Source organism: Bos indicus, chromosome 3, assembly GCF_029378745.1.
Source record: "Bos indicus isolate NIAB-ARS_2022 breed Sahiwal x Tharparkar chromosome 3, NIAB-ARS_B.indTharparkar_mat_pri_1.0, whole genome shotgun sequence".
Lineage (NCBI taxonomy): Eukaryota > Metazoa > Chordata > Mammalia > Artiodactyla > Bovidae > Bos > Bos indicus.
In genome coordinates this window covers 26,085,905-26,111,324 of record NC_091762.1, presented here as the reverse complement: position 1 = coordinate 26,111,324, position 25,420 = coordinate 26,085,905, and the positions used below count along the sequence as shown (strand labels likewise).

General features: G+C 36.2%; 1 protein-coding gene across 3 annotated transcripts in view; it reads left to right on the top strand.

Moving 5' to 3' along the window:
* The window catches only part of MAN1A2 (mannosidase alpha class 1A member 2), a 152,203-nt gene extending 127,129 nt beyond the window's left edge, over positions 1 to 25,074 (top strand). For 2 of the 3 annotated variants that reach the window (XM_070785837.1, XM_019956728.2), the window contains one exon: positions 19,199 to 25,074. In XM_070785837.1, coding sequence (XP_070641938.1) covers positions 19,199 to 19,331 — 133 coding nt within the window. In that variant the 3' untranslated portion in view covers positions 19,332 to 25,074. Of the gene's footprint in view, positions 1 to 95; positions 118 to 19,198 lie in introns of those variants that run through there. The other variant, XM_070785838.1, reaches the window with a different exon arrangement.
* Positions 25,075 to 25,420: the final 346 nt, after the last annotated feature.

Below are 25,420 nucleotides of genomic sequence, written 5' to 3'. Positions count from 1 at the left end.
TAAATACTAAAACTGAAATTATATAGAACATAGCTTTAAATATTAAAAATGAAGTAAAATTCTAAAACAAATCAAAGTTTTTTTTTACTCCCCAGCTGTTAGGATGAAGATGGCATGACACACAACCCAGAAACCATAGAAGAAAAGATTTAAATTTTTAATTGCAGAAAAATAAACATCTGCAAGGGTGGGGGTGGGGTGGGGAAGAACATCAGACAAAGTAAAGTATCAATTGTCTTTTACAGTGTAAATATATTTGCAGTACTTTTGCTTGTCAATGGGTAAATTTTCTTGTAAGGAAAAAGTTAAGGCAGTTTACTGGAAAACAGATGGGAAATACCATAAATACATGAAAAATATATATTTGACCCACTCATAAAGAAATGAAATAAAATGAATAATCAAATACCATGTTTCACTTTCAGTTACTTAAGATTTAAGAAGTTCGCATTCTGGTGTTAATAAGAACATATGGATCTAGTCACTTACAAGCACTGGAAGTGACCGTGTACATTGTTTGTTGTGGGTGGGGAAATCTTTTTACAAAGAACGTGTTGAAATATTAAGAGCACATTATTTTTGCCTCAGTAATCCTACTTCTAGACATTATCCTACACGTATACTTCCACAAGTGAGAAAGATGGACGAAAAAGTTTGTTTCGTATTTCTGTGTTTTTTATATTCTTTGCTGTTTTACTGAATGATTGAGTTCTGCATGTACCTTTTTAGTCACATCTCCTACTACACCACTTTCCCCCTGCATTTATTTGATCCATACCTGCCTACTGTATGTTTTCTGTTTCATACTATTTAATTCATTTTGCTATATCTGCATACAGTTTTTATGCTTTAGAGATATCTGTATTAAAAACAATTAATATTAGCCTTGATTTCTTAGGACCTACACAAGGCAGAGGAAATAGATGTTTATCTAATTTTAATGTGACAGGTGCTATACTATTCATTCTGTATATTTCAACAAACATTTGTTGAGTGTGTGTGTCTTTACTCTTGCTTTCACTTGTGCATGAAATTTATCATTTATTTTTTTATATCCCTTAGAAAATCCTATTACTTTTTCAAGGTCTAGCTCAAATATCACTGTCTCTGGGAGTCCTCTCCAAAACTAAGACAGGATTAGGCCATCTTTAGGTATACCTACAGTACTTCCTTTGTTTTGATAGTCTGCAAATATTAATACCATCACTGCTTCATGTTTGGGGTAGAGTATACATACACTCAACAAATGTTTGTTAAACTGTACAGAATGAAGAGCATAGCACTTGTCACATTAAAATTAGTCAGATAAACATCTGTTTCCTTTGTCTTGTGTAGCTCCTCAGTAATCAAGGCTAGTATGATTGTTTTTAATACAGATATTTTTAAAGTATAAAAATAGTCTGTTGTTGTGTAGTCACCAAGTCATGTCTGACTCTTTGTGAGCCCATGGACTGAAGCACACCAGGCTTCCCTGTCCCTAACCATCTCCTGGAGTCTGCTCAAACTCATGTCCATCAATCAGTAATACCATCAAACCATCTTATCCTCTGTCGCCCCCTTCCCCTCCTACCCCCAGTCTTTCCCAGAATCAGGGTCTTTTCCAGTGAGTTGACTCTTCGCATCAGCTGGCCGAAGTATATTGGAGCTTCAGCTTTAGCATCAATCCTTCCAATGAATATTCAGGGTTGATTTCTTTTAGGATTGACTGGTTTGATCTCCTCATTGTCCAAGGGATTCTCAAGCATCTTCTCCAGGACCAAGGTCGAAAGCATCACTTTTTTGGTGCTCAGCCTTCTTTATGGTCCTTCTTTCACATCTCTACATGACTACTGGAAAAACCATAGCTTTGAGTTGACAGACCTTTGTTGACAAAATGATGTCTCTGCTTTTTAATATGCTGTCTAGGTTTATCATAGCTTTTCTTCCAAGGAGCAAGTGTCTTACTTTCATGGCTACAGTCACTGTCCACAGTGATTTTGGAGCCCAAGAAAATAAAATCTTTCTCTGTTTCCACATTTTCCCCATCTATTTGCTTGAAGTTATGGGACCAGATGTCATGATCTTAGTTTTTTGAATGTTGATATTTTTAAAGTAGAAAAATAGTCTGTGGATATGGCAAAATGAATTAAGTAGTATGGAACAGAAAAAATGAAAAATAAAAGTTTTTCTGTATGCCACATCTATTTTCACTTCCCAAAGATAATTATAGTTGATCCTAGAATAACTTAGGTTCAGCTGTGCAGATCCACTTATATATAGGTTATTTTTAATAAATATATTGGAAAGTTTTTTTGAGTTTTGTGGCAATTTGAAAAAACTTGCAAATGAACCGTGTGACCTAGGAGTATTGAAAAAATTAAGGAAAAAAATCAGGTACATCATGAATTCATAAAATATATGTACATACTAGTCTATTTTATCATAGACTACCATGAAATATATACAGATCTATTATTAAAATTAAAATTTCTCAAAACTCACACTAACACAGACTATATACATGGCACTATATTTGCAGTCCAATGATTTGAGTATATGCTTAAAATGAAGAGTAATGCTAATCATCTCCATAGGAGCAGTTCATCTCTCTAGTAAATTGTGTTATCAAGGAAAAAGTGGTCTCTTTTAGTTTTTAAATATTTTTCATCATATTTAGTGCAATATTGTGAACTGTAAATAACACCATGGTACCCCCACAGTGATGCTGAACATGTTCCTAAGAAGTAAAGTCATTGACATTGCAAGAAAAAATTGAATTGCTTGACATTTACTATAGATTGAGGTCTGCAGCTAGTGTTTGTTACTGCATGATAAATGAATCTGTGTAAGGATGATTATGTGAAAGAAAAAGAAATTCATGGATTCATCGCTGCAGCTAGATCAGCAGACACAAAAACCTTACACTTTTTGCAAAATACCTTTTATCTTTCCATGAAAATGCAGCTTTTTATGTGAGTGCAGGATTGCTATAAGAAAGGCATTCCTTTAGACTAGTATAATTTGAGAAAAAATCATTATAAGACAAAGCAAAAGGAAGGTGAAGGATCTGAAGCTGGAGGATTTAATGCCAATAAAGGATGGTTTGCTAAATTTTGGAAAGAGATTTGGCTTTAAAAAATGTCACGATAACAAGAGAAGCAGCTTCTGCCGACCAAGAGGCAGCAGATGAGTTCCCAGACACCACTGAGAAAATTGTTGAGGATAAAGAATATCTGGCTAAACAGGTTTTTAATGCAGACAAAAGAGCCCTATTCTAGGGGGAAAAATGCCACAGAGGTCATTTATTAGTAAAGAAGAGAAGCAAGCACCAGGATTTAAGGCAGGAAGAGAGAGCTCTACTGTTAACTGCCAACTCTGCTATTTTGTGCAAATGCAGTTGGGTTGATCAGAACTGCCTTTATATTCAAAGCTGCTAATAACCCTTGAGCCTTGAAGGAAAAAGAAAAACACCATCTTTTGGTTGCACAATAAGAAGGCCTGGAGGAGAACCCTTTTCTGAATTTGTTCCATCCTTGCTTTGTCCCTGAAGTCAGAAAGTACCTTGCCAGTAAGAGATTGCTTTTTAGAATTCTTTCATTATTGGTCAATGACCCTGGCCATCTAGAACTCCAGAGTTCACCACCAAAGGCATCAAAGTGGTCTACTTGCCTCCACACACAACATCTCTAAGTCAGCCTCTAGATCAGGGGTCATACAGATGTTTTAGGCTCTTTACACAGGGTACTTACATAAAAGACTTAATACTGTGGACGAGAAGCCCAGTAGAGACAACAGGAATGGAAGGATTACAGCCTTGAAGATGCTGTCATTGTTAAAGAAAAAGCCATGAAAGCCATCAAGCCCAAAACAGTAAATCTTTACTGGAGAAAACTGTCCAGATGTTATGCATGACTTCACAGGATCTACAACAGAGCCAATCAAAGAAATCATGAGAGAAATTGTGGATATGGGGGAAAAAAATAAAAAAAACGGAGGTGAAGGGTTTCAAGATATGGATCTTTCAGAAATTCAAGAGCTATTAGACACCACACCAGAAGAATTAACAGAAGATGAGCCCTTCCAAACCAGTGGCAGATGATGTGGAAGAAGCAAGTCCAGGAAGCAAATTGACCCTAGACTACCTGGTAGGAGGGTTCTGATTATTTAAGACAGCTTTCGAATTCTTTTACAACATGGACCTTCTATGATATGAGTAATTGGTACCACATAGAAACATTTTTAGAAAAATGCAAAAGCAAAAAAGTCAGAATTTAAGCTGTATTTCTGTAAAGCTATACTGAGTACCTGCCTCCCTTTCCACTTCTGAGACATCAAGACCAACCCCTCCTCTTCTCTTCATCCTCAGCCTACTCAACATGAGGATGATGAGGACGGAGACCTTTGTGATGATCCACTTCCACTTAATGAATAGATCATCATGCTGTATAGTTACTAAACTTACCTGTTGTGCATGTGCTTGTCTCTGTGTGAAAATCTAATAACCATACAGCAAGAACTGTATGGAATGAGATGCTCTTATGTCATTGTCATCATCATTTAAGTATTCTTTGTGTGGAACATTATGTGCAAGACTTGTACTACATTCCCAGCAACAGTTCACAAGGGTTTCTTTTTCTCCCCATCTTCACCAGCACTTGTTATTTCTTGCCTTTTTGGTAACAGTCATTGAAACAGGTGTGATATCTCATTGTGGTTTTGATTTGCATTTTCCTAATGATTAATAATGTCGAGCATCTTTGCATGTATAGCTATTGGCCATTTCTGTGTATTTTGGGGAAAATGTCTATTCAATTCCTCTGCCTGTTTTTAATTGGGTTATTTAGTTTTTAGCTATTGAGGTGTATTTTTTATATATTTTGGATGTTAACTGCTGCCAGATACATGACTTGCAATTATCTTCTCCCATTCTGTAGGTTGCCTTTTCATTTTTTGGAGTCTTTCGCATTGCAGAAGCTTTTTAATTTGAGATAGTTAGACTTATTTTTGCCTTTGTTGCTTGTGCTTTTGGTGTCATATCCAAAAAAATCATTGCCAAGACCCCTGTCAAGAAGCTGTTTCTCTGTTTTCTTCTAGGTGTCTTATAGTTTCAAATCTTAAGTAGTAGTTTTTAATTGTATCACTTTATCATTTCTAACTAATTTTTAAAGCATTCCTGATTTCCTATGTGAAATTTCAAATTGTCCCCTTATTCTCTCATTTTCTGTTACTTTAATTTTCACCATAGCATCTATATTCTAACATAGTATAAAATTTCCCTAGGGATATAAGAATATATGCCTTAGAATATGAACCGACAAGGACGGTGTTTTTGTGTATTTTAGTTATTCTTGTATCCCCACCGTCAATGGTGAAGTCACATATACGTGTTTCAGTATTAAATATTTGTGGGATAAAGGATTGGAATCATTTGATTCCAAGAGAGCAAGAGCAGAAAAATAGCAGTTTTATAAGATCTTGCCAAAATGGGAGTGGGAAGAAGAGAATAATAGACCTGTTTTATTTCCTGCTTTAGGCTCAGTGTGTGAATTCAGTTAGTGCTAGATAATATAGCTAATAATAAGTCAAGAAACTGATAAAGCAAGAAGAAGGCAGCAAGATGTGGAAAGTGAGGGAATCAAGAAAGTTGATCTGTTTTCTGGAGAGTCACAGATTCAGATGCCAACATGAAGGAGAAAAGCAAAAACAGTGCAAACTAAGTGGTGTTAGAAGTTACAAAAATTGGTAAACCGAGGGCAGTGGTTCTTAAACTTGAGCATGCATCAGAGTCACTCGGAAAGCTTCTTAAAACACAGATCCTGGACTCCCTCGCCAAAGTTGCTGATTAGCAGGTGAGAGTGGAGTCTGAGAATCTGCATTTGTAACAAGTTACCAGGTGATGCTGATGCTGCTGTCTGGAGGATCACACTTCGGGAACCACTGACATCTGTGACTCAGGAAACCACTTATAGGAAGCAATTAGGGATCAAGGAATTACCTATCCTGATAAGGAATAGCTAGTACACCATGAGGTCAGGTGGGCAAATCATTGCTCAAGTGTTATATTTATGTAGTCCAGTCTCCTGAAGTGGTGTACTGAAGGACCACAGCATGGTCTCCACATTCTTTAATCCCTCTTAAGACTTAACCTGGGGCTTCCCAGGTGGTGCTAGTGGTAAATAACCCGCTTGCCAGTGCAGGAGACATAAGAGATACAGGTTTGATCCCTGGCTTGGGAAGATTCCCTGGAGAAGGAAATAACAACCCACTCCAGTATCCCTGCCTGGAGAATCCCATGGACAGAGAAGCGTTGCAGGCTACAATCCATAGGGTCGCAAAGGGTCGGACATGACTGAAGTGACTTAGCATGCAGGGCTTACCACAACGTCAGTGCAATCTAAGTATTAGACACTAAGGGACACACACACACAATGGATTTCACTTCACTGTTTAATATGAGTATTTTTTCAGTTTCCAAACTGTATTTTGAAATGTCCTTGCCAGTTTTCTTTTCCTGCAGTAGAGGGAGCTACAACTCAAATTGTACTTATCTAGCAATAACACATAATAAGATTATTTTTCTTTTCCATCAATCTTTTTTCTTAACTTTAAAAATCAGCTTTATTAAAGTATTCTAAGTGTACAGTTCATTGTATTTTGGCAAGTATATAAGCCTGAGTAACTACAACCACAGGTAATATGGAACATTTCTATCCTCATCTTCCAGTGAGTCCCTGAACACATATCTGGTTTGTGTCACTGTAGGTTGCTTATTCTGGAATTTCATATAATTGCAATCATGCATTATGCACTTATTTTTGTTTGAAATTCTTTTTAGCATATTTTATTTTAGACCAATCGGTGGTGTTGCATGTATCAGTATATTCCTTTCTCTCGATAAGTATTCTGTTATATGGCTGGTTAACCACATTTTATTTATTCATTCACTTACTGGTGGTCCATTAATCATATACTTTTGAAAGGAATCTAGAAAAAAAAGAAATATGTTTGACTACATATAAGCATCTTAATCTTAAGTTTTTTCTATCTAGAAATGTTTTAATTCTTCCCTTAAAACTAACTAATGTCATCTATTTTGCAACTATCAAATAATTTGCTATTAAGTAAAATTGTAAATGTTTTAATCTTGGTGCATCTTAAAGCAGAAATGATAGAGAGTTAAAATTTGTGGCAACAATCTTCTTCTCAAAACTTCAGTAAATATTGTTGACTGAAGTGTGTTCTAAGTTTGCTTTGGTTTAAAAAAAAAACTCTAGCGAGACTTCTGTTTCTCCCTTCGCAAGCGATTTTTTTAAATTAAATTAATTTATTTATTTATTTTTGGTTGCTCTGGGTCTTTGTTGGTCCATGTGGGCTCTCTAGTTGCGGTGCACTGGCTTCTCATTGCAGTGTCTTCTCTTGTTGCAGAGTGTAGGCTCTAGGTACATGGGCTTCAGTAGTTAGGCCGTGTGGGCTCTAGCCACGTTCCAGCTTCAGTAGTTGCAGCACACAGGCTCAGTAGTTGTGGCTCTCAGGCCCTAGGTCACACAGGCTCCAGGAGTTCTGGTGCAGGGGCTCAGTAGTTATGGTGAGCGTTAGTTGCTCCATGACATATGGAATCTTCCCAGACCAGGAGTCGAACCCGTACCCCCTGCATTGGTAGACAGATTCCTATCCACTGTACCATCAGGAAGTCCTGTAAGCATTTTTACTGAGTATGTTTTTCTTGATACTTAGCTAAGTTGAATAATTAGATGCTTTTTCTAGGGGACTATTTTAGTAATACATGAATATTGTAATAGATTTGTGATAAGGAGATTACAGAATGTTAATGGTAATATCTAGAAAAAGAATGTATATGGTTTTCACTGTAAAATTCTTTCCAAATTTCTGTAGGTTTGAAAATTTTATAATATTGAGGTGGGGGGAGGGAAAAGATAATAAATTGTTATCCAGAAGCCAGATATTGTTGCTGATATTGTTGTCATTTCCTGTAGTAGTTTCAGTTAATTCTTTTTATAGCTACTGTTATCTTCCTTTGCCTGTAAAGTTATTCTCCATATACATAAATGAATGTATAGTTAGCCAGCTATCAGACTATTAAAAGTGTCTTTGAAGTAGGTTCAAAGACAGTTTTGATAGTGGTTTTGTCAACAAAGCATCAAGAGTAGTATTCAAGTTTGTTATCAGAAGTGTCTTAGTAATTTATTTGTGAGAGAGGAAGAATCAATGAGATAGATTACTGGGGTGAGGATTCTTACACAGGAAAAATAGTTCAAGAGGGAAGATTGAAAAAACAAAGCCACTATTCTCTTCCATTTATCTTTTATAAACTTATCTGTAACTGTATCTTAAAGTTAGCTTTCTAACAAGAGAGAACTATTTTTCCAGCTAGATGAGAAAAGTAACTTTAAATCTCCTGTTTTCTGCTATTCTCTGCTCACTTAACCCTTGAAAGCTGATTTATAAACTAAGTCAAGTCAAAAAGTATTTATTAAGTAGCTGCGCTCCTCCCAGAATTGTGCTATTTGAGAATTAAATATATGAAACATACACTATACCCACGAGCTTACAATCTGGTTAAGAAATCTCTTACTTCTGGTCATGGGCAAACTCAGTAAAAGTATAAAATGTGTGTGTGTCCGTGTGCACGTATAGTGCTCAAGAGAATATAAATGTTTTGGAAATTCAGAGAAAGGAACTTTAGTGTGAGCTGGAGTAGTCATGACAAAAGATTGAAATGATGCTAAGTAATGCATAAGGTATTAATAAGTGAGGTAAAGCAGAAAGTCATTTCACGGATCCAGCTTGAGAAAATAAATGCTACCTTTCTTTAGAAATACAGGAAGAATACTAGCCTGACTAAAGAATATTCACTAGAAGTAATGGAGTTAAGATTCTAGAATCAAAATTAGGGAGGCAAGAATATGGATGAATGCTGAGCACATTATGTAAACTGAAATAAACCAGTCACAAAAAGACAAATAATGTTACGATTCCACTTACCTGAAATATCCGTAATAAGATTCATAGAAAAAGAAAGTAGAAGATGGAGCTTCTTCCAGGAGGTGGAGTAGGAGGAAAAGAGAAGTTGTTGTTTAAAGGATATAGAGTTTCAGTTTTGCAAGATGAAAAAGTTTTGGAGCTCTGTTTCACAATAATGTGAATATACATAATATTACTGAACTTAAAAATGGTTAAGATGGTAAATTTTATGTTATGTGTTTTTACCCCAATGAAAAATTAGAGAATCAATGGCACGCTACCAAGGGAACTTAAAAAAAAAAAAAAATGCCAAAGCATCTGTACTTTTAACTGCATTTCCTATGGCTTGCCCTGGAATGTAATGAAAGGAAAACAGATATGACAGAGAGAGCCCCAAAGGGAGAAAGGTAACTTGTTATTTTAAATGATTGCAATTATCCAAAGAAATTACACACCAAGGTACTACTACAAATATGATTTTGTAGTCAGTATTAATGTTCTTTCGGGAATGATGGAGAGAAGCACAACAGAATAGATACATAATTTTAAAGAAGGGAAAAGTTGGATTGAGAAAAATGAAGATAGATGAACTTAATGTCCATTTTCACAAAATTCTAGAAGGTCATGGTATGAAGTCTTTAAAGAAAAATCAGTGATCATGAAGAGCCAGAAAGTGTTCCTAACAACAAGTTCTTGCTGGATAAACTCTAATGATCTTTTTAAATTGGGTTAATAACAGAGCGTAAGGGATTCTGTGAGCATAATTGCATGGTGTTCAGCAAATCATTTAACAAAGTATTTGAAAATGGAAGAGTAGGACTTCTGCTTCCTCCAAGGTGAGATAACAAGGGTCCTATTTACCCTTCCCCTTGAAACAAGCAGATAAACTATGTATGAATCAGTAGTTTTCAAAACACTGGACAAACGGCAATGAAGGACTGAGATCTCTGAGAGTTGGGACAAAACCCAGGTGAGCCCCGTGTATGTCCCAGCTTGCTGTCTAATGATAGCGTTTCCGGTTTACTGCACAGGAAGGGGGACTTCTGAGGCAGAGTGCAGCAGACTCCTTGAGGAGATGGAGCTGTGATTCCAAGGAAACTATGATAGCTAGTGTTTACAGGAAAGTACCAGAGAGGAAAGAGCTGTACAGAGATCCCAAGAGTCTGTAGTGTTCGGCAGGATGAAGAAACTACCTGAATTGAGGGGGAGAGAGTCATCTGTGAGTAAAGGAAACAGTTTATGGTGATCACACAGGACTAGGAATAGTGTCTGTTTTCAGTAGCCTGACTAGAAAAGCTCCTAATTTATGGGAATCCAAATTGATTACTCAAGAAAGTCCTGCCTCAGTTGTTGTTGTTCAGTCACTAAGTTGTGTCTGACTCTTTGTGACCCGATGAACCGCAGCGTGCCAGGCTTCCCTGTCCTTCACTATCTCCCAAAGTTTGCTTAAGCTCATGTCCATTGAGTCAGTGATGCCATCCAACCATCTCATCCTCTGTCACCCCCTTCTCTTCTTGCCCTCAATCTTCCAGCATCAGGATCTTTTCCAGTGAGTCATCTCTTCACATCAGGTGGCCAAAGTATTGGAGCTTCATCTTCAGCATCAATCCTTTCAGCATCAGTATTCAGGGTTGATTTATTGAGGATTGACTGGTTTGATCTCCTTGCTGTCCAAGGAACTCTCAAGAGTCTTCTCCAGCACCATAGTTCGAAAACATTAATTCTTCGGCCCTCAGCCTTCTTTATGGTCCAACTCTCACATCCATACATACATGACTACTGGAAAAACCAAAAATCCACATTTGACTATATGGACCTTTGTCAGCAAAGTGATGTGTCTGCTTTTTAATATACTGTCTAGGTTTTTCATAGCTACTCTTCCAAGGAGCAAGTGTCTTTTAATTTCATGGCTGCAGTCACCGTCCGCAGTAATTTTGAAGCCCAAGAAAATGAAATCTGACACTTTCCATGTTTTCCCCATCTGTTTGCCATGAAGTGATAGGACCAGATGCCATGATCATAGTTTTTGAATGTTGAGTTGTAAGCCGGGTTTTTCACTCTCACTTTCATAAAGAGGCTCTTAGTTCCTCTTCACTTTCTCCCATTAAAGTTGTATCATCTGCATATCTGAGATAGTTGATATTTCTCCCGGCAATCTTGATTGCAGCTTGTGATTCATTCAGCCTGGCATTTCGCATGATGTACTCTACATATAAATTAAATAAGCAAAAATAAAATAAAATAAAATAAATTAAATAAGCAGGATGACAGTATACAGCCTTGACATACTCCTTTACCAATTTTGAACCAGTCTTTTGTTCCATGTCCAGTTCTAAGTGTTGCTTCTTGTCCTGCATACAGGTTTCTCAGGAGGCTGGTAATATGGTCTGGTATTCTCATGTCATTAAGAATATTCCACAGTTTGTTGTGATCCACCCAATCAAAGGCTTCAGCATAGTGAAGCAGAAGTAGATTTTTTTTGGAATTCCCTTGCTTTTTCTATGATCCTGTATATGTTGGCAATTTTATCTCTGGTTCCTCTGCCTTTTCTAAATCCAGCTTGTGCCTCAGTAGAGGGGAATAATCTACAGCTTTGGATCTACATAACAAATCATAAAAACAAGACCTGAAAGGATCAAACTGTTTCCAAGTAACTTAATGATATTCCTGAACAAAACTTTAGATTTATAGTGATAGAAAACTATCCAGGAACAAACACGGAGGTTATCAATTGAAATTAACTTGGAACTCATAGACATGTTAGAATTAGCAGATAATATTAAAACAGTTATTATAACTGTATTCTGTGTATTCAAAACATTAAGTACAGATGTGGAAGATGTTAAAACCCAAATAAAACTTCCAGAAATGAAAACTACAGTGTCTGGATTGGAAAATAAATATACCAAATAGGATTAATAGCACATTAGACATTGCAGGAGAAAAAGGTCAGTGAACTTGAAAACATAGGAATAGAAATCAAAATGAAACAAGAACAACAAAAGAAAGAATCTTAGAAAAATGAAAAGAGCATTGTGAGCTGTGTAACAACTGCACATGGTTTAAAATATGTGAAAGTGGAGTCTCTGGCGAAGAGGACAGCGGTATGGATGAAAAACTGATCCCAGTCTTTTCAAACTTGCTGCAAATACTATACTCGCAGACTAAACTTCAAGGAAAAGGAACATAAAAAATGCTTCACCCAAGGCACATTGTAATCACATTGCTCAAAAATAGTGATAAAGAAAAAAATCTTAAAAGCAACCAGACGGAAAAGACAAGTTAGGCAAAAAGGAGCAAATATAACAATGACAGAGTCTTCGTTGAAAGCAAGACTAATATCCCTCATGAACTTCAATTCAGTTCAGTTCAGGCACTCAGTCCTGTCCGACTCTTTGCGACCCCATGAATCGCAGCACGCCAGGCCTCCCTGTCCATCACCAACTCCCGGAGTTCACTCAAACTCACATCCATCGAGTCGGTGATGCCATCCAGCCATCTCATCCTCTGTCGTCCCCTTCTCCTCCTGCCCCCAATCCCTCCCGGCATTAGAGTCTTTTCCAATGAGTCAGCTCTTCGCATGAGGTGTCCAAAGTACTGGAGTTTCAGCTTTAGCATCATTCTTCCAAAGAACACCCAGGACTGATCTCCTTTAGAATGGACTGGTTGGATCTCCTTGCAGTCCAAGGGACTCTCAAGAGTCTTCTCCAACACCACAGTTCAAAACCATCAATTCTTCGGCACTCAGCTTTCTTCACAGTCCAACTCTCACATCCATACATGACTACTGGAAAAACCATAGCCTTGACTAGACGGACCTTTGTTGGCAAAGTAATGTCTCTGCTTTTGAATATGCTATCTAGGTTGGTCACAACTTTTCTTCCAAGGAGTAAGCATCTTTTAATTTCATGGCTGCAGTCACCATCTGCAGTGATTTTGGAGCCCAAAAAAATAAAGTCTGACACTGTTTCCGCATCTGTTTCCCATGAAGTGATGGGACCAGATGCCATGATCTTAGTTTTCTGAATGTTGTGCTTTAAGCCAACTTTTTCACTCTCCTCTTTCACCTTCATCAAGAGGCTTTTTAGTTCCTCTTCACTGTCTGCCGTAAGGGTGGTATTTCTCCCGGCAGTCTTGATTGCAGCTTGTGCTTCTTCCAGCCCAGCGTTTCTCATGATGTACCCTGCATATAGGTTAAATAACAGAGTGACAATATACAGCCTTGACGTACTCCTTTTCCTATTTGGAACCAGTCTGTTGTTCCATGTCCAGTTCTGTTGCTTCCTGACCTGCATATAGTTAACTATAAAATAGCTAAACAAGATTTTAGCAAATCAAGTCTAACAACATATTAAATAGTTAATACATCATGACCCAAGTGGGTTTATTCCAAGTATGGAGGCTTGATTTAACATTTGAAAATCAGTCAATGAACTGTAAAACAAAAACTATATGCTTACCTCAATAGACAGAAAAATCACTTAACAAAATCCAATATCCATTCCTGATAAAATTCTTAGCAAACAAAAAATAGAAAGGAACTTTCTTAACTTGATAAATGGCATGTATGAAGAATGTATAGTTACATCATACTGAAGAACTAAGATCCTCCTAAGATTAGGAACAAGACAAGGATATCTGTTCTCTTCACTTCTATTTAGCCTTGTAATGGAGGTTCTATCTGCAGCCAGACAAAAGAAAAGACTTTTTTTTGTAGAGGATGATTGTCATCTTTAAAAATCCTATGGAGTTTCTCAAAAAGTTAGTAGAATTAGTAAGTTAATTTAGCAGGGTTGTGGACAGAAGATTAATATATTAAAATCAATTATATATACTAGCAGTGAGCAATCAAGAAATTGAAACTGAAAAATTTCCCCTTGTAATAGCATATGAAATGATATGAAATTTTAGGGATATCTTGCCAAAACACATTAAAGACCTGTACACTGAAAACTAAAAATCACTGCTGTGAGAAATTAAAGATCTAAATAAATGGAGAGATTCTCTTTGTGGTTCTGAGAATTCAGTATTGTCAACTCTCCCTCAATTATTCTGTAGTTACATAATCCCAATCAAAATTCCTGGAGGTTCTTTTGGGTAGAAATTAATAAGCTGTTTCTAAATTTCATATGGAAATACAAAACTTAGACTAACCAAAACAAGTTTCAAAAAAAGCAAAGTTGAAAGCCTAATACTGCCTGATTTCAAGACTTACTATAAAGCTATCATAATTAGAACAGTGTGGTATTGGTGAAATAGACAGTAATAATTGATGGACAAATATTTGAAACAGGATATAGGAAGTGGTGGGAAGACATTTTTCTGACAAAGGTACAAAGGCAGTGTAATGAGAAACGGGTAGTTTCTTGACAGCACCATTTGCTATACTTGGTTCATTCTGAATTCATAAGGTATAAGGTAACTGGGGAGGCCATGTGTGTTAATTCTCTTTATCCAAAGGAAAAATAATACTTCTATATTTATCACAAGGGGTTAATTAGAGCTTAGAGGAAGTTTCCTAAGCTAACCTCACAGTGAGAGAGAGATTGGGGTGCTGTCTTCCTTGATGTTTATATTTCAGAGGCATGGCTCCCAGGCATTTTAAGAAAAACATTCCTGAATTGTAACACAGGCAAGAGGTTTATGAAGCTTTAAAAAAAGATTTACATATGTATCAAAGGGACAGTTAGAAGTTTTCTCAAGGCAGTGACCTAAGAAAAGGGAAAAAGGGATAAGGCCTTTTGGCACCTGGAAAAAAATTAATATTTTTTCATTAATCTTTAACCAAGATTACCACCTACATCTGGACTTTTTGTTATATGAAATAATCCCAACTGTTTATGTAGTTTCAGTGTTCTCTGACCTATAGGAAAGTCACCCTAAATTATTTGACCCCTTAAAGGAGAGGAAGAGGAATTTTTCCCAGCCCCTTTGGGTCTTAATATCACAAATGTTCCACTTCCAGTTTATCTTTCAAAAAAATGGATTTGAATCCACAATACTGCCATGTTTGTTTCAATGTTTTTTCCTTCCCCATCCCTTCCCACTAGGAAACAACTTTTAGATTTAAGAAAGGCAGAGAGGGACAGATCTTTTGGAGAGGTTAATAATTGTATATTTTAATGTATCATCTTTTAGAATATAATTTCCACTGCATGTCTTCAATTTATCCATCCTAAGACATTATTTAAACATTAGGAGTATAAATGAAATGGAAGATTTAAGTAAATAATTTTTCAAACAGTCTGAGGTTTTCTTGTGAGTTAGTTGTAGTCCCTAGTGCAAGCCTTTAGGGTTGTAGCATCTATCCATAATACCGTGAACACTGCCCCTGGTAGTTGTGGAAGAGAATAAACAAGTCAGCAAGGCTCATTTGATAAACATAAAGAATTAAGTAAAGAACACAGTAGCTTGGTAGTTGGTTCTTTTTTAGCCTTAGCATTTCTCCATAGACACTTAAATGTTTCTTCTCAGATTTGGTTGACTGTTCTTTCCTGTTTGACTGTAAAACTTTCCTATTTGTTGGTAGTGAATGCTACCAACACTTAGTTGAGATTACTTCTGGTACCATCACCTCCTCTGAATGTCTTGTCTTTATAGATAAAAGAGGTATATGTGAACAGCATTTTAAAATAGTTCTAAAAAGCAAGCAAGACATCCAGTAAAACTGAGGTACTTAATAGCACCTTTTTATATACTTACAGGCCTTTGGCAATGCTGTTTGTCATCTGTTATCTCCAACTTTGAACTGTAGTCATAAAAAATCCTTATTAGAGGATCTGGTAGTCTGATAGCTAATTTGAATTAGACTTTTCTCAACTTTCATAGCAAAGATCACACTTCTCTGGTTGTTCTGTATTTAAAATCCAAGTTAAAAATCTTTGTCAGTAATAATGTACCATGGCCTTGACATGAGTTGTTTAGCTATTTTACTTTAATTTCAAACATTTATTTTGCTATAAAATTTTAAATATATATCTATAGTCTACCTCCTGCTGTCTAGGGCCTATTTGACTCTCCAAGTAGTTCATCCAAACCTCTCAGAATGGCTGCGATCCAAAAGTCTACAAATAATAAATGCTGGAGAGGGTGTGGAGAAAAGGGAACCCTCTTACACCGTTGGTGGGAATGCAAACTAGTACAGCCACTATGGAGAACAGTGTGGAGATTCCTTAAAAAACTGGAAATAGAACTGCCTTATGATCCAGCAATCCCACTGCTGGGCATACACACTGAGGAAACCAGAAGGGAAAGAGACACGTGTACCCCAATGTTCATCGCAGCACTGTTTATAGTAGCCAGGACATGGAAGCAACCTAGATATCCATCAGCAGATGAATGGATAAGAAAGCTGTGGTACATATACACAATGGAGTATTACTCAGCCATTAAAAAGAATACATTTGAATCAGTTCTAATGAGGTGGATGAAAATGGAGCCTATTATACAGAGTGAAGTAAGCCAGAAGGAAAAACACCAATACAGTATACTAACGCATATATATGGAATTTAGAAAGATGGTAACGATAACCCTGTATACGAGACAGCAAAAGAGACACTGATGTATAGAACAGTCTTATGGACTCTGTGGGAGAGGGAGAGGGTGGGAAGAATTGGGAGAATGGCATTGAAACATGTGAAATGTCATGTATGAAACGAGATGCCAGTCCAGGTTCAATGCACGATGCTGGATGCTTGGGGCTGGTGCACTGGGACGACCCAGAGGGATGGTATGGGGAGGGAGGAGGGAGGAGGGTTCAGGATAGGGAACACATGTATACCTGTGGTGGATTAAAAAATTAAAAAAAAAAAAAAAAGAACATATCTTTGAGGTCCAAATTATCTATGTAAAAAATGTTCTGGTTTTATATACAACAAAATAAAGGTTTTTTGTTGTTAAAAAAAAAAAAAAAAGAATGAGGAGAGAAAACCATCTATTTTAAAGAAAAAGTAATCTAGAATAGGAAATTAATATCTGACTATTATTTAAGCATTACCAAAGAATAAAAATTTTTATAAAGTTAAAGGATGAGATAAATGTAGAAAATAAAATATGTTAAAAAAAAATAAAATAAAATTTTAAATATATATCTATAGTCTACCTCCTGCTGTCTAGGGCCTATTTGACTCTCCAAGTAGTTCATCCAAACCTCTGCTTAAGGTCCAGAGGAATCCTCTGGAGGCTTGGCATGAAAGTTGTATTAATTTCCTAGAGCTGCAGTAACAAATCACCACAGACTTGGTGGCATTACAGAAGTTTTTCTGTCACACCTCTGCAGTCCAGAAGTCTGAAATAATTTTCCTCTGAAGGTGTTCTTTGGATGGTGTTCCTTGAGTCTTTGCCTCTGCCTTCACATGATTTTCATGTCTCTGGGTCCAGATCACTCGCTCTCCTTTCTCTTGTACAGATTGAAGCCATTGGTTTTAGGGCCCACACTACAAGGATGGTTTCCTCTTCAGATCCTTGACTAATTATATACCAGAGACCCTATTTCCAAATAAAGTGACATTCTGAGGCACCAGATGGACATGAGTTGGGGAATAGGGGGGCTACTCAACCCACTACAGTTTTATTAAGATTGTTTCATGATTATTTAAAAATAAAATACCACTTTCTGTTATCTAAAGCTTTTTGTGTATTTACATAAGGTACTTCTATAGCACTTTCCAATGTAAAGAAATCATTTTACAAGAAACTGCATTTTCTCTCTATTCCTTCACCTACTCCTCTCCCAAGAAGTGTTACAATTAGAGTGAGCCTGCTACATTAGCCCACATTTAGCCAAAAGACATGAAACTGCACAGAACATAGCTCTCCTAGACATGTTTGTGCCCAGAACACAGAGAGCGTGTGCTTCTCATCTCCATACAGTAAGCAGACTCAGCAGAGTCTCTTGCTATGTTCATCCAAGCCTTTTTCAGTTCCAGCTTCTCTGCCTGTTACCTGGTGAGTAAGTTAGTCAAGCAGATCTCAAGGTCTGGGATCAGAGTGAAAGTAGAGGCCCTGTTACTCTCTGTTCCAGCTTCACCAGTTACACAGTTGATAAGCAGCCTCCATTTACCTCAGTGCCATATGGTTTTACTCTGTCACCAAGAACTATAACAGTAAAATGAAAAGATGTTAATGTGCCTATTTTTAAAATAAAGAAAGTTTAGCTAAAATACTGTAAAGGAATTCTTCACCAAAGCCTTATAAGTAAAGCCCAGCTACTTACTGCTAAGATCAAGAGTTATAACCCAGATTGCCAACTCTTTATGGTTGTTTTCTGCTCACTTTGATAACCCCGTAATAGAATTCATATTGGAATTTGCCCAATTCTAATATATAATGTGATATACATATGATATTTTTACCTATCATGGTAAGAATTGTTGTGTAAACTATTTTAAATTTCTAAGTTACCCCTGTGCCCTGCAGTGTTCATGGAGAGGTGTAAATATATATGTCTTCATATAAACAATGCTATTACCTATTAAGAAAGACTAATAAATGATTAACCTTCCTGTAAATCCATAATGTTTCTAGAACTTTTTTTGAACAGTTTGCAGTATCTTCTCCAAGAACTATAAAAACTAATGTATTAGGAGTATATAAAGTCATTGCTGTGTCCAAATAATAATGCTTCACTTACTTTCTTTAGTGTTTATTAATTCGGGTTTGATCCCTCAGTTGGGAAGATACCTTGGAGGAGGGAGTGGCAACCCACTCCAATATCCTTACCTAGGAAATCCCATGGACAGAGGAGTCTGTCAGGCTGCAGTCCATGAGGTCCCAAAGAGTCGGACAAGACTGAGCAACTAACACACACACACACACACACACACACACACACACACATTAATTTGTAGTTATACTGTGATCTCTGTAAGTTGCCAAAACATATGATTGATATATCTGAACTTTAAAAGAATGTCTGTAAAAAACCATGGATTGGTTTGTTTTATGCCATTTTATAGCATTATTGTTTTATGTGCTTCAGACAGGTATGTGGAATTTGCCTTTTAACTGCCTTCTTTCAGAGGTCTAGTTGTTCATCTTACTGGATTTTATTCACTTTTCTGGAATACATTGCTTTTGTGTTTTTCATCATTTGAATGACTGAGGTTCATTTTCTGGCATGTTTTTCATCAAAGTTCTCAAAATAGGTTACTGGTGTACTCTTCCATTATAACTGAGATCACCTAATCTTGTTGAATTCTAGTTGAAACTCAATTTTTTTTTTCTTTAAATTTTCAGGTATTTGTATCTGCTCTTCTCCGGTGATGACCTTTTACCTTTAGACCATTGGGTATTTAATACAGAGGCTCACCCTCTGCCCGTGTTGCATTTAGCCAACACCACACTTTCAAGAAATCCTGCTGTTCGATGAATGCAGCTCCAGAAAGACCATTCTCACCTGTGTTTTGTTTACATGGACCACTACAGAAACTAGTCTGGAGAGGGGCCTTTTGAAAACCTGGACCTCTTAAGTCAACATGGCAGGGTGAAACATGACTATTCCCTGCAAGACTTTTCAACTTGTAGATATTTCAACTTTGAAATGATTCCATTTTATACCTGACCAAAACATATTCTGGTGTATGTAGGACAGAGACCTGATGTGCTTTGATTCTTAATGAGATGGTCACTTGAAAAATTATGCCTGTTGCTGTTGTTTCTAGAGTCCTGGAATCTGGAGGCTATACTTCCTAAGAATAAGCCAAGAATGTGGAGCACCTTGTAGGAGTTGGAGATGGCCTTTGAAACCAATTACACATTTGTTTCCTCTGTGGAGCAGCTCTCAAGTCACAATATTTACACATTGTTTGTCCTCTTTTCCCCTCCATTTTTAATAATGGAATGGATTAAAATAAACAAGAGCAAAAGAACAATGTAACTGCATAGGCCACAGGAAGACTCAAAAAAGAAACAGAATACCTATCCCTCTCTGAATTTTCAAGTTCCCATTAGATGCAGACTGGCAGCCATTTCAAATCACAATCTAGTCTGTTAAAATTTCTTGGTTAAATTTGATTTCTCTGGGGACATGATTCACAAAGAATACTCTTCAAGTCTTTGTCTCCATATGGAATCATTGAAACTACTATTTATCATCACCACTACTTACGAGCCTGGGTTTGGAATTCCGTGTATGTTGTTCAGTCTCGTGTTGGTAGCATGACAAAAAGTGGGGAAAATGCTGCAGTTTGTTGCCTTGAAACCTGTTCTAAGAGAAAGCCTTGGTTTTGTTGGTAGGAGATTATTTTTTCAAACCAGCAAATCTACCAAGTAAATTTCGTTCACTTTGACCTTAGTAGACTCCCTCAATTTTCAGCTCTTTGTGTGGCTTGACAAAATTCACTGCACTGTTATGCAGCTCTGAATTTACCTTGATGAACCAGATTACTTTCACAATTTATTAAATCAAAAACAAAATGTATTGAAACTTCCTTAACTGTTTTAGGGATAGGGGATCCTTTATTATCCCATCAGATGAGTGAGCTTTTCATAAACATTTTATGTAAAAAATAAATTCAACTTTTTTTCTCCAAGGATATTTATATAAATCCAAAGAATTAGAGTAGTTTCAAAATAATATTTAGTAATTAAAATGTGGTATAATTTAATTATAATACACTAAATTTGAAATATATCTAAGGGGCTTTCTCTTACCATCAATAGATTTTGCAATATTTCTTTATATTTGTGGGGGAATAACTTAAATTTTATCAGGAACTAAAAGGTAAATAAGGCTTATAAATTTTCTGCCCCTTAAATTTATGTCACAGTACAAGATGCTTTTTCTTCCTTACACTTAATACAAACAGCTTCCATTGGCAGTAATAGTTGGGAGTAGTAGTAGTAGTCTACTACTACTAAATATTAGTCTAATATTTACTATGAATTTGAAGATTTCAAAAAGCAATGTGTAGGAAGCCCACTTTAGAGTTCTGAAGGTTTATTGTCTTATTTTGATAGTTTTTAAAAAATTTTTTATTAGCATGTGTTAGGTTTACATTGGAAAAAGATTTAGTAAATTAATATGATTAAATATTTTAAGGGTGTTCATCTTATATCACAGATAGTCAAACAGTTCACATAGTTCAGAAGATGATCCATAAATGATAACCCCCTCAAGATTTTCACTATACATAGAAAGTAAGGATGTAGAGCCAGTTGCATTATTTAAATCTTTAGGAAACTTAAATTTTAGTACATATTTTGAAATTGTAATATCTTTTACTAGTTGAAAAACTAAAAATTTTAAATGAAAAGGGTAGATGACTAACTTTAGAAGAGAAAGGGAAAGTGTTTGGTTCTCAAAAAACATTAGCTTTGCTCCTAAAAATAGCACAAGCCCACTTATGAGTCACTTAAAAAAAATGAATAACTTGACTTGGCAAAAGACCCAGAACAGCTCTGTAGATGGCAGTGAACACTTCCTCACTTCATTTAGAAGAATGCAGAGTGAAGGAACCTTTTTGTTCCCCAGGAACTTCTCAAGGAGTGAGAAGATAAAACCCCCACACCAAGTGCTCTGTTTGTCTTTCTGGAGCTCAAGAGAAGACTGAGAGGTGTATGAGCATGGCTAGTTCTGGTACAAACAAAAACTCTTGAGAGGGACAAAGGAAGAGTCTTCATCATCTCCTTATCTTCCTTGTGATGGTGAGAAGACTAGAGCTTATGACATTGCTTCCTTTTTCTTTTTTTTCTTCTCTGAATACCAAAGGCAATTACATTTAAGTCAGCTACGAGTTGCCAGTTTCATGTTTTATTTTTGTTAAGGATTTAAAATTTTCTTTTCTCCAAGATCAATCCTTATCCTATATTATTCCCATATTCTGCTAGTTTCTGAGAGTATTCTTTACTTTTTTCTGTCCTTTACAGTCCTTTGCATTTTGTAGACCTTATGACTCAGGTTAAACATTCGTTATATTTTTAAGACCTTCTGCAAAGAGCCTAGAAATGCTCCTTTCCAGGTGCCTCCTCAAAAGCAGACACGTTACTTTGTTCCTTTGGCACAAATGTGCACAGTAGATAGATCATTTGGTATACAAGAGAAAAAAATAGATGTTAAACACCCCGCTACCTTATATATTTATTTTTTCTTTCTTTTAGAATTTTAGAATCACGATTTTGGTTCAAACCAGTATTAAGTTGTTAAAACCAAGAGAATGTGGTCCCAACCAAAAAGAAGTCTCAGTGCAGAAAAATAGGTACCCAGTCACAGGATTCTTACTTTCTGGTGGGTTGCAGAGATGTGCTGTCTTATGTCTGACACTAACTATTGTTGTCTTTGAGCAAATGTTTATGTGTAAAAGCAAAACCTGGGTATTGAAGGAATATATTCCTGTTGTGGAATATTGACCCTGATTCTCTGTGATGTTCTCTAGGACAACCCAGGGCTTTAGTTGGTAGATTTTAACCAAGCAGTTGGAAATTTTGATCATTAACATCTCCTCTCCCATTCTCCATTGCCAAAGTCTTTGTCAGAACTTCAAATTTGTTGGTAAAATTTGTTGTGCTTGCCCTTGGAGTTTCTCCTTAGGCGTGGATTCCTTATGAGTGAGTGAGTGAGTGAGTGAGTGAGTGAACAAGCACAGCATACCTAATGTGTGCCAAGCACTGTGCTCGGCACTTTCAAGTGTTAGAACACTTTGTGATTCCAGTGGCATTTTCTGTATAAGAGTTGTTCATACCATTTTAAGTGTTTTTTCAGTATGATTCATGTTACAAAGTCCTTAATTTTATATTTCCTTTAAATTAAAGAAGAAATGGTTTATAATATATTTTAAACAATGTGTTACTATATACTACTAACAGCTATAATTGTAGTTAATAACTAAAGTCTCTTGGAAAATGTCAAAAGAAATACTTGATTTCTGATGCAACTTTGATTAAAATATCTACTTTAGAAATAAAAACATTCTTATTTTGCTATTATCACTTTAATTACATAATTAAAAGTTAATGTTTTATAGAAATGCTGGTTATTTTATATTCAAAAAATTTTGTCACATAATTAAATGGGTAAAATTTGCAGTTAGTTGTAAATTGTTTACACTCTGCTGTGGTTCCTAGTAATGGTCTCATGCTGTTAAATATAAAAGAAGAATATACTGAAATATTTCTAAGTTCCTAATAACAGTTCCTAGTAATGGTATTTTGAGTTCTTATTTTTCTTTAGGTTTCCTTACACTCGGATTGGCTAGCTCATATCTTAATGCACTGTTTATGTAGATATATACATAAATACAATGATACACAGAAAGATTTTTAGTATTGTCTCTGTTAATTAATGAACACTGTTGTTAACTACTTTTGGCTGCACAGATTTTAAGCAGAATATTTGAGTAACCAGATATGATCTGGAGATATTTTAATGTACTTGGTTCCAGAACATTGATGAAGATGATTTTCTGTTCCTTCAGCTCATTCAGGTCATGTTGTCTGTGATCTGTGGATCAGCATGCTTTCCTCCAGAGAGCCAGATGGTGAATATTTCAGGCGTTGTGAACCATACAGTCTCTGTCTCTATACTCAGTTCTGCTGTTGAGCCATCAAAGCAAGTATAGAAAACATGTAAAGAAAGGGGTGTCGGTGGCTGTTTTCCAGTAAAACTTTATTTTCTGGAACATGGAGGACTAGATTTGGCCCATGGATCATAATTGTTACCCCTTGATCTCAATTTTAATTTGTGTAAAACCCTATAATCTTTGATATTCATCTTTTATCTGTTTTGAATACATAATTCATTTTTAAAGCAAAAAAAAGTCATGTATGTATGATCATATGTATTTGTGTAACCTAAAGCTATATATTTGTTGTCTTGAAAATAGCTATCCTCTGGAGGCTGTTCAGGTTTCAGTATGGTACAACTATCTTGAAGGAGGCATTTTGTTTGTTTGTGGGATATGCTGTCAGCCCTTATCCTTTCTTATCATTTAATGCCACAATTCCAGAGTCTCCATGTAAAAGGAAGGATCTCTGTGGTATCAGAATTAGTACATTTGCTCCAGGTTCTGCCTGCTCATTGACCTTTGGACCAGGACTCTGGATGGCTGGAGCTGCAAAAATTCCTCCACTTGAATACTCTTAGGGCCCTATGACAAGAATAGGAAATTATATTTCTGACCTTTGTGCTACAGAAGTCAATCTCCTGAAAAAATTTTAAGCAACAGAAAATGGGTTATGTGGCTCAGTTGCCATTTGGCAACTACTCTTCCTTTTTAGACTGCAGAAAGGTACTGTTGCCCTTGTTGCCTCTGCAACAGCCTAAATCTGAGGAATGCAGAGAAAAAGATGTGTCCAGAAGAAGAGTTCCCTTCCTCTTCTTGCACTTGGTCAATCCTTTTTCAAGTCAAAAGTATTTCATAATGTCAGTGTGCATTATATTTAAATTAAAGCATCCTCAGCCTTTTAACTGTTTAACAACTAATCCACTTTAACCTTTGAGCCCACCACATTGCTAGTATGTATGTACATTGCAGTGCACTGAGCTTCTTGAGGATAGCTTTTTTCACAAAGAAGTTTACCAAATATTTCACTGTTTGGAAATCCTAGAAAGGGGAAGCCTGTACTCAGAATGACAGGGGGGACACACACCATAAATGAATTACCTTTCTAGGTCCAGCACACAATACAGATGGCTTCGGCTCAGTGTGACTCAGTGTGAATATAAGTGTGAGTACACAGACACATACACCACATACATACATGTTAATCTGCAGAAGATTTTAAATAATTAAATATGTATTGCAGCTATTTGAAAGCTACAGACTTCTACTGCAAATTATATACCAGAAAAATCCATGGAGATAAGCTCACCTCTTGGGAAAAGTTATTTTTTAGAAAATTTAGAAATTAGTTTTTGTTGGATAGTTTGAATAAAGCATCCTCAGTTTTAATACTGGATTCAGAAGTTGAAATGCCATTTCTCAATCTTACTGGTCTCAAATTCACTGGTATAATTTTTCCCTAAACTAATAAGTGGGGCAAGTATAACCTCCTAAATCGGTACCCACCGGCCACTCCTGAAGTGATTTCCAGTTATGTCCTCCATACGTAATTTTTATAAATTAAAGGTAATATTGTATATTAAAGGTTAAATAAAGATGTTCTTTAAGTGAAAAGTCTGTTTATCCTTTATTTGTACCCATTGATGACAGCACAGTTCAGTCTTCCTGTTTCTAGAACAACTTGGACTTTCAGTTGGGAGACTATGGGAACATTCAGAGAGCATTTCTTTTGGTTCAGCTAATCTTAATATTCCTCAATGTTATAGAAAGATGAAGAGCTTGCCAGATGAAATTTTCATGCCATCTAATTTTAAGAAAACAAACTATAGGCCTGTGTGACTTTCATCTAGTCTAGTCCAACCTCTGAGACCATCAAGCTTAAAAATTACATAATCACTGGATCTCTTTCTGTTATCTGATTCTTCTTAAGTGATTCTTGAGCAGAAAACAGGCCTATGGG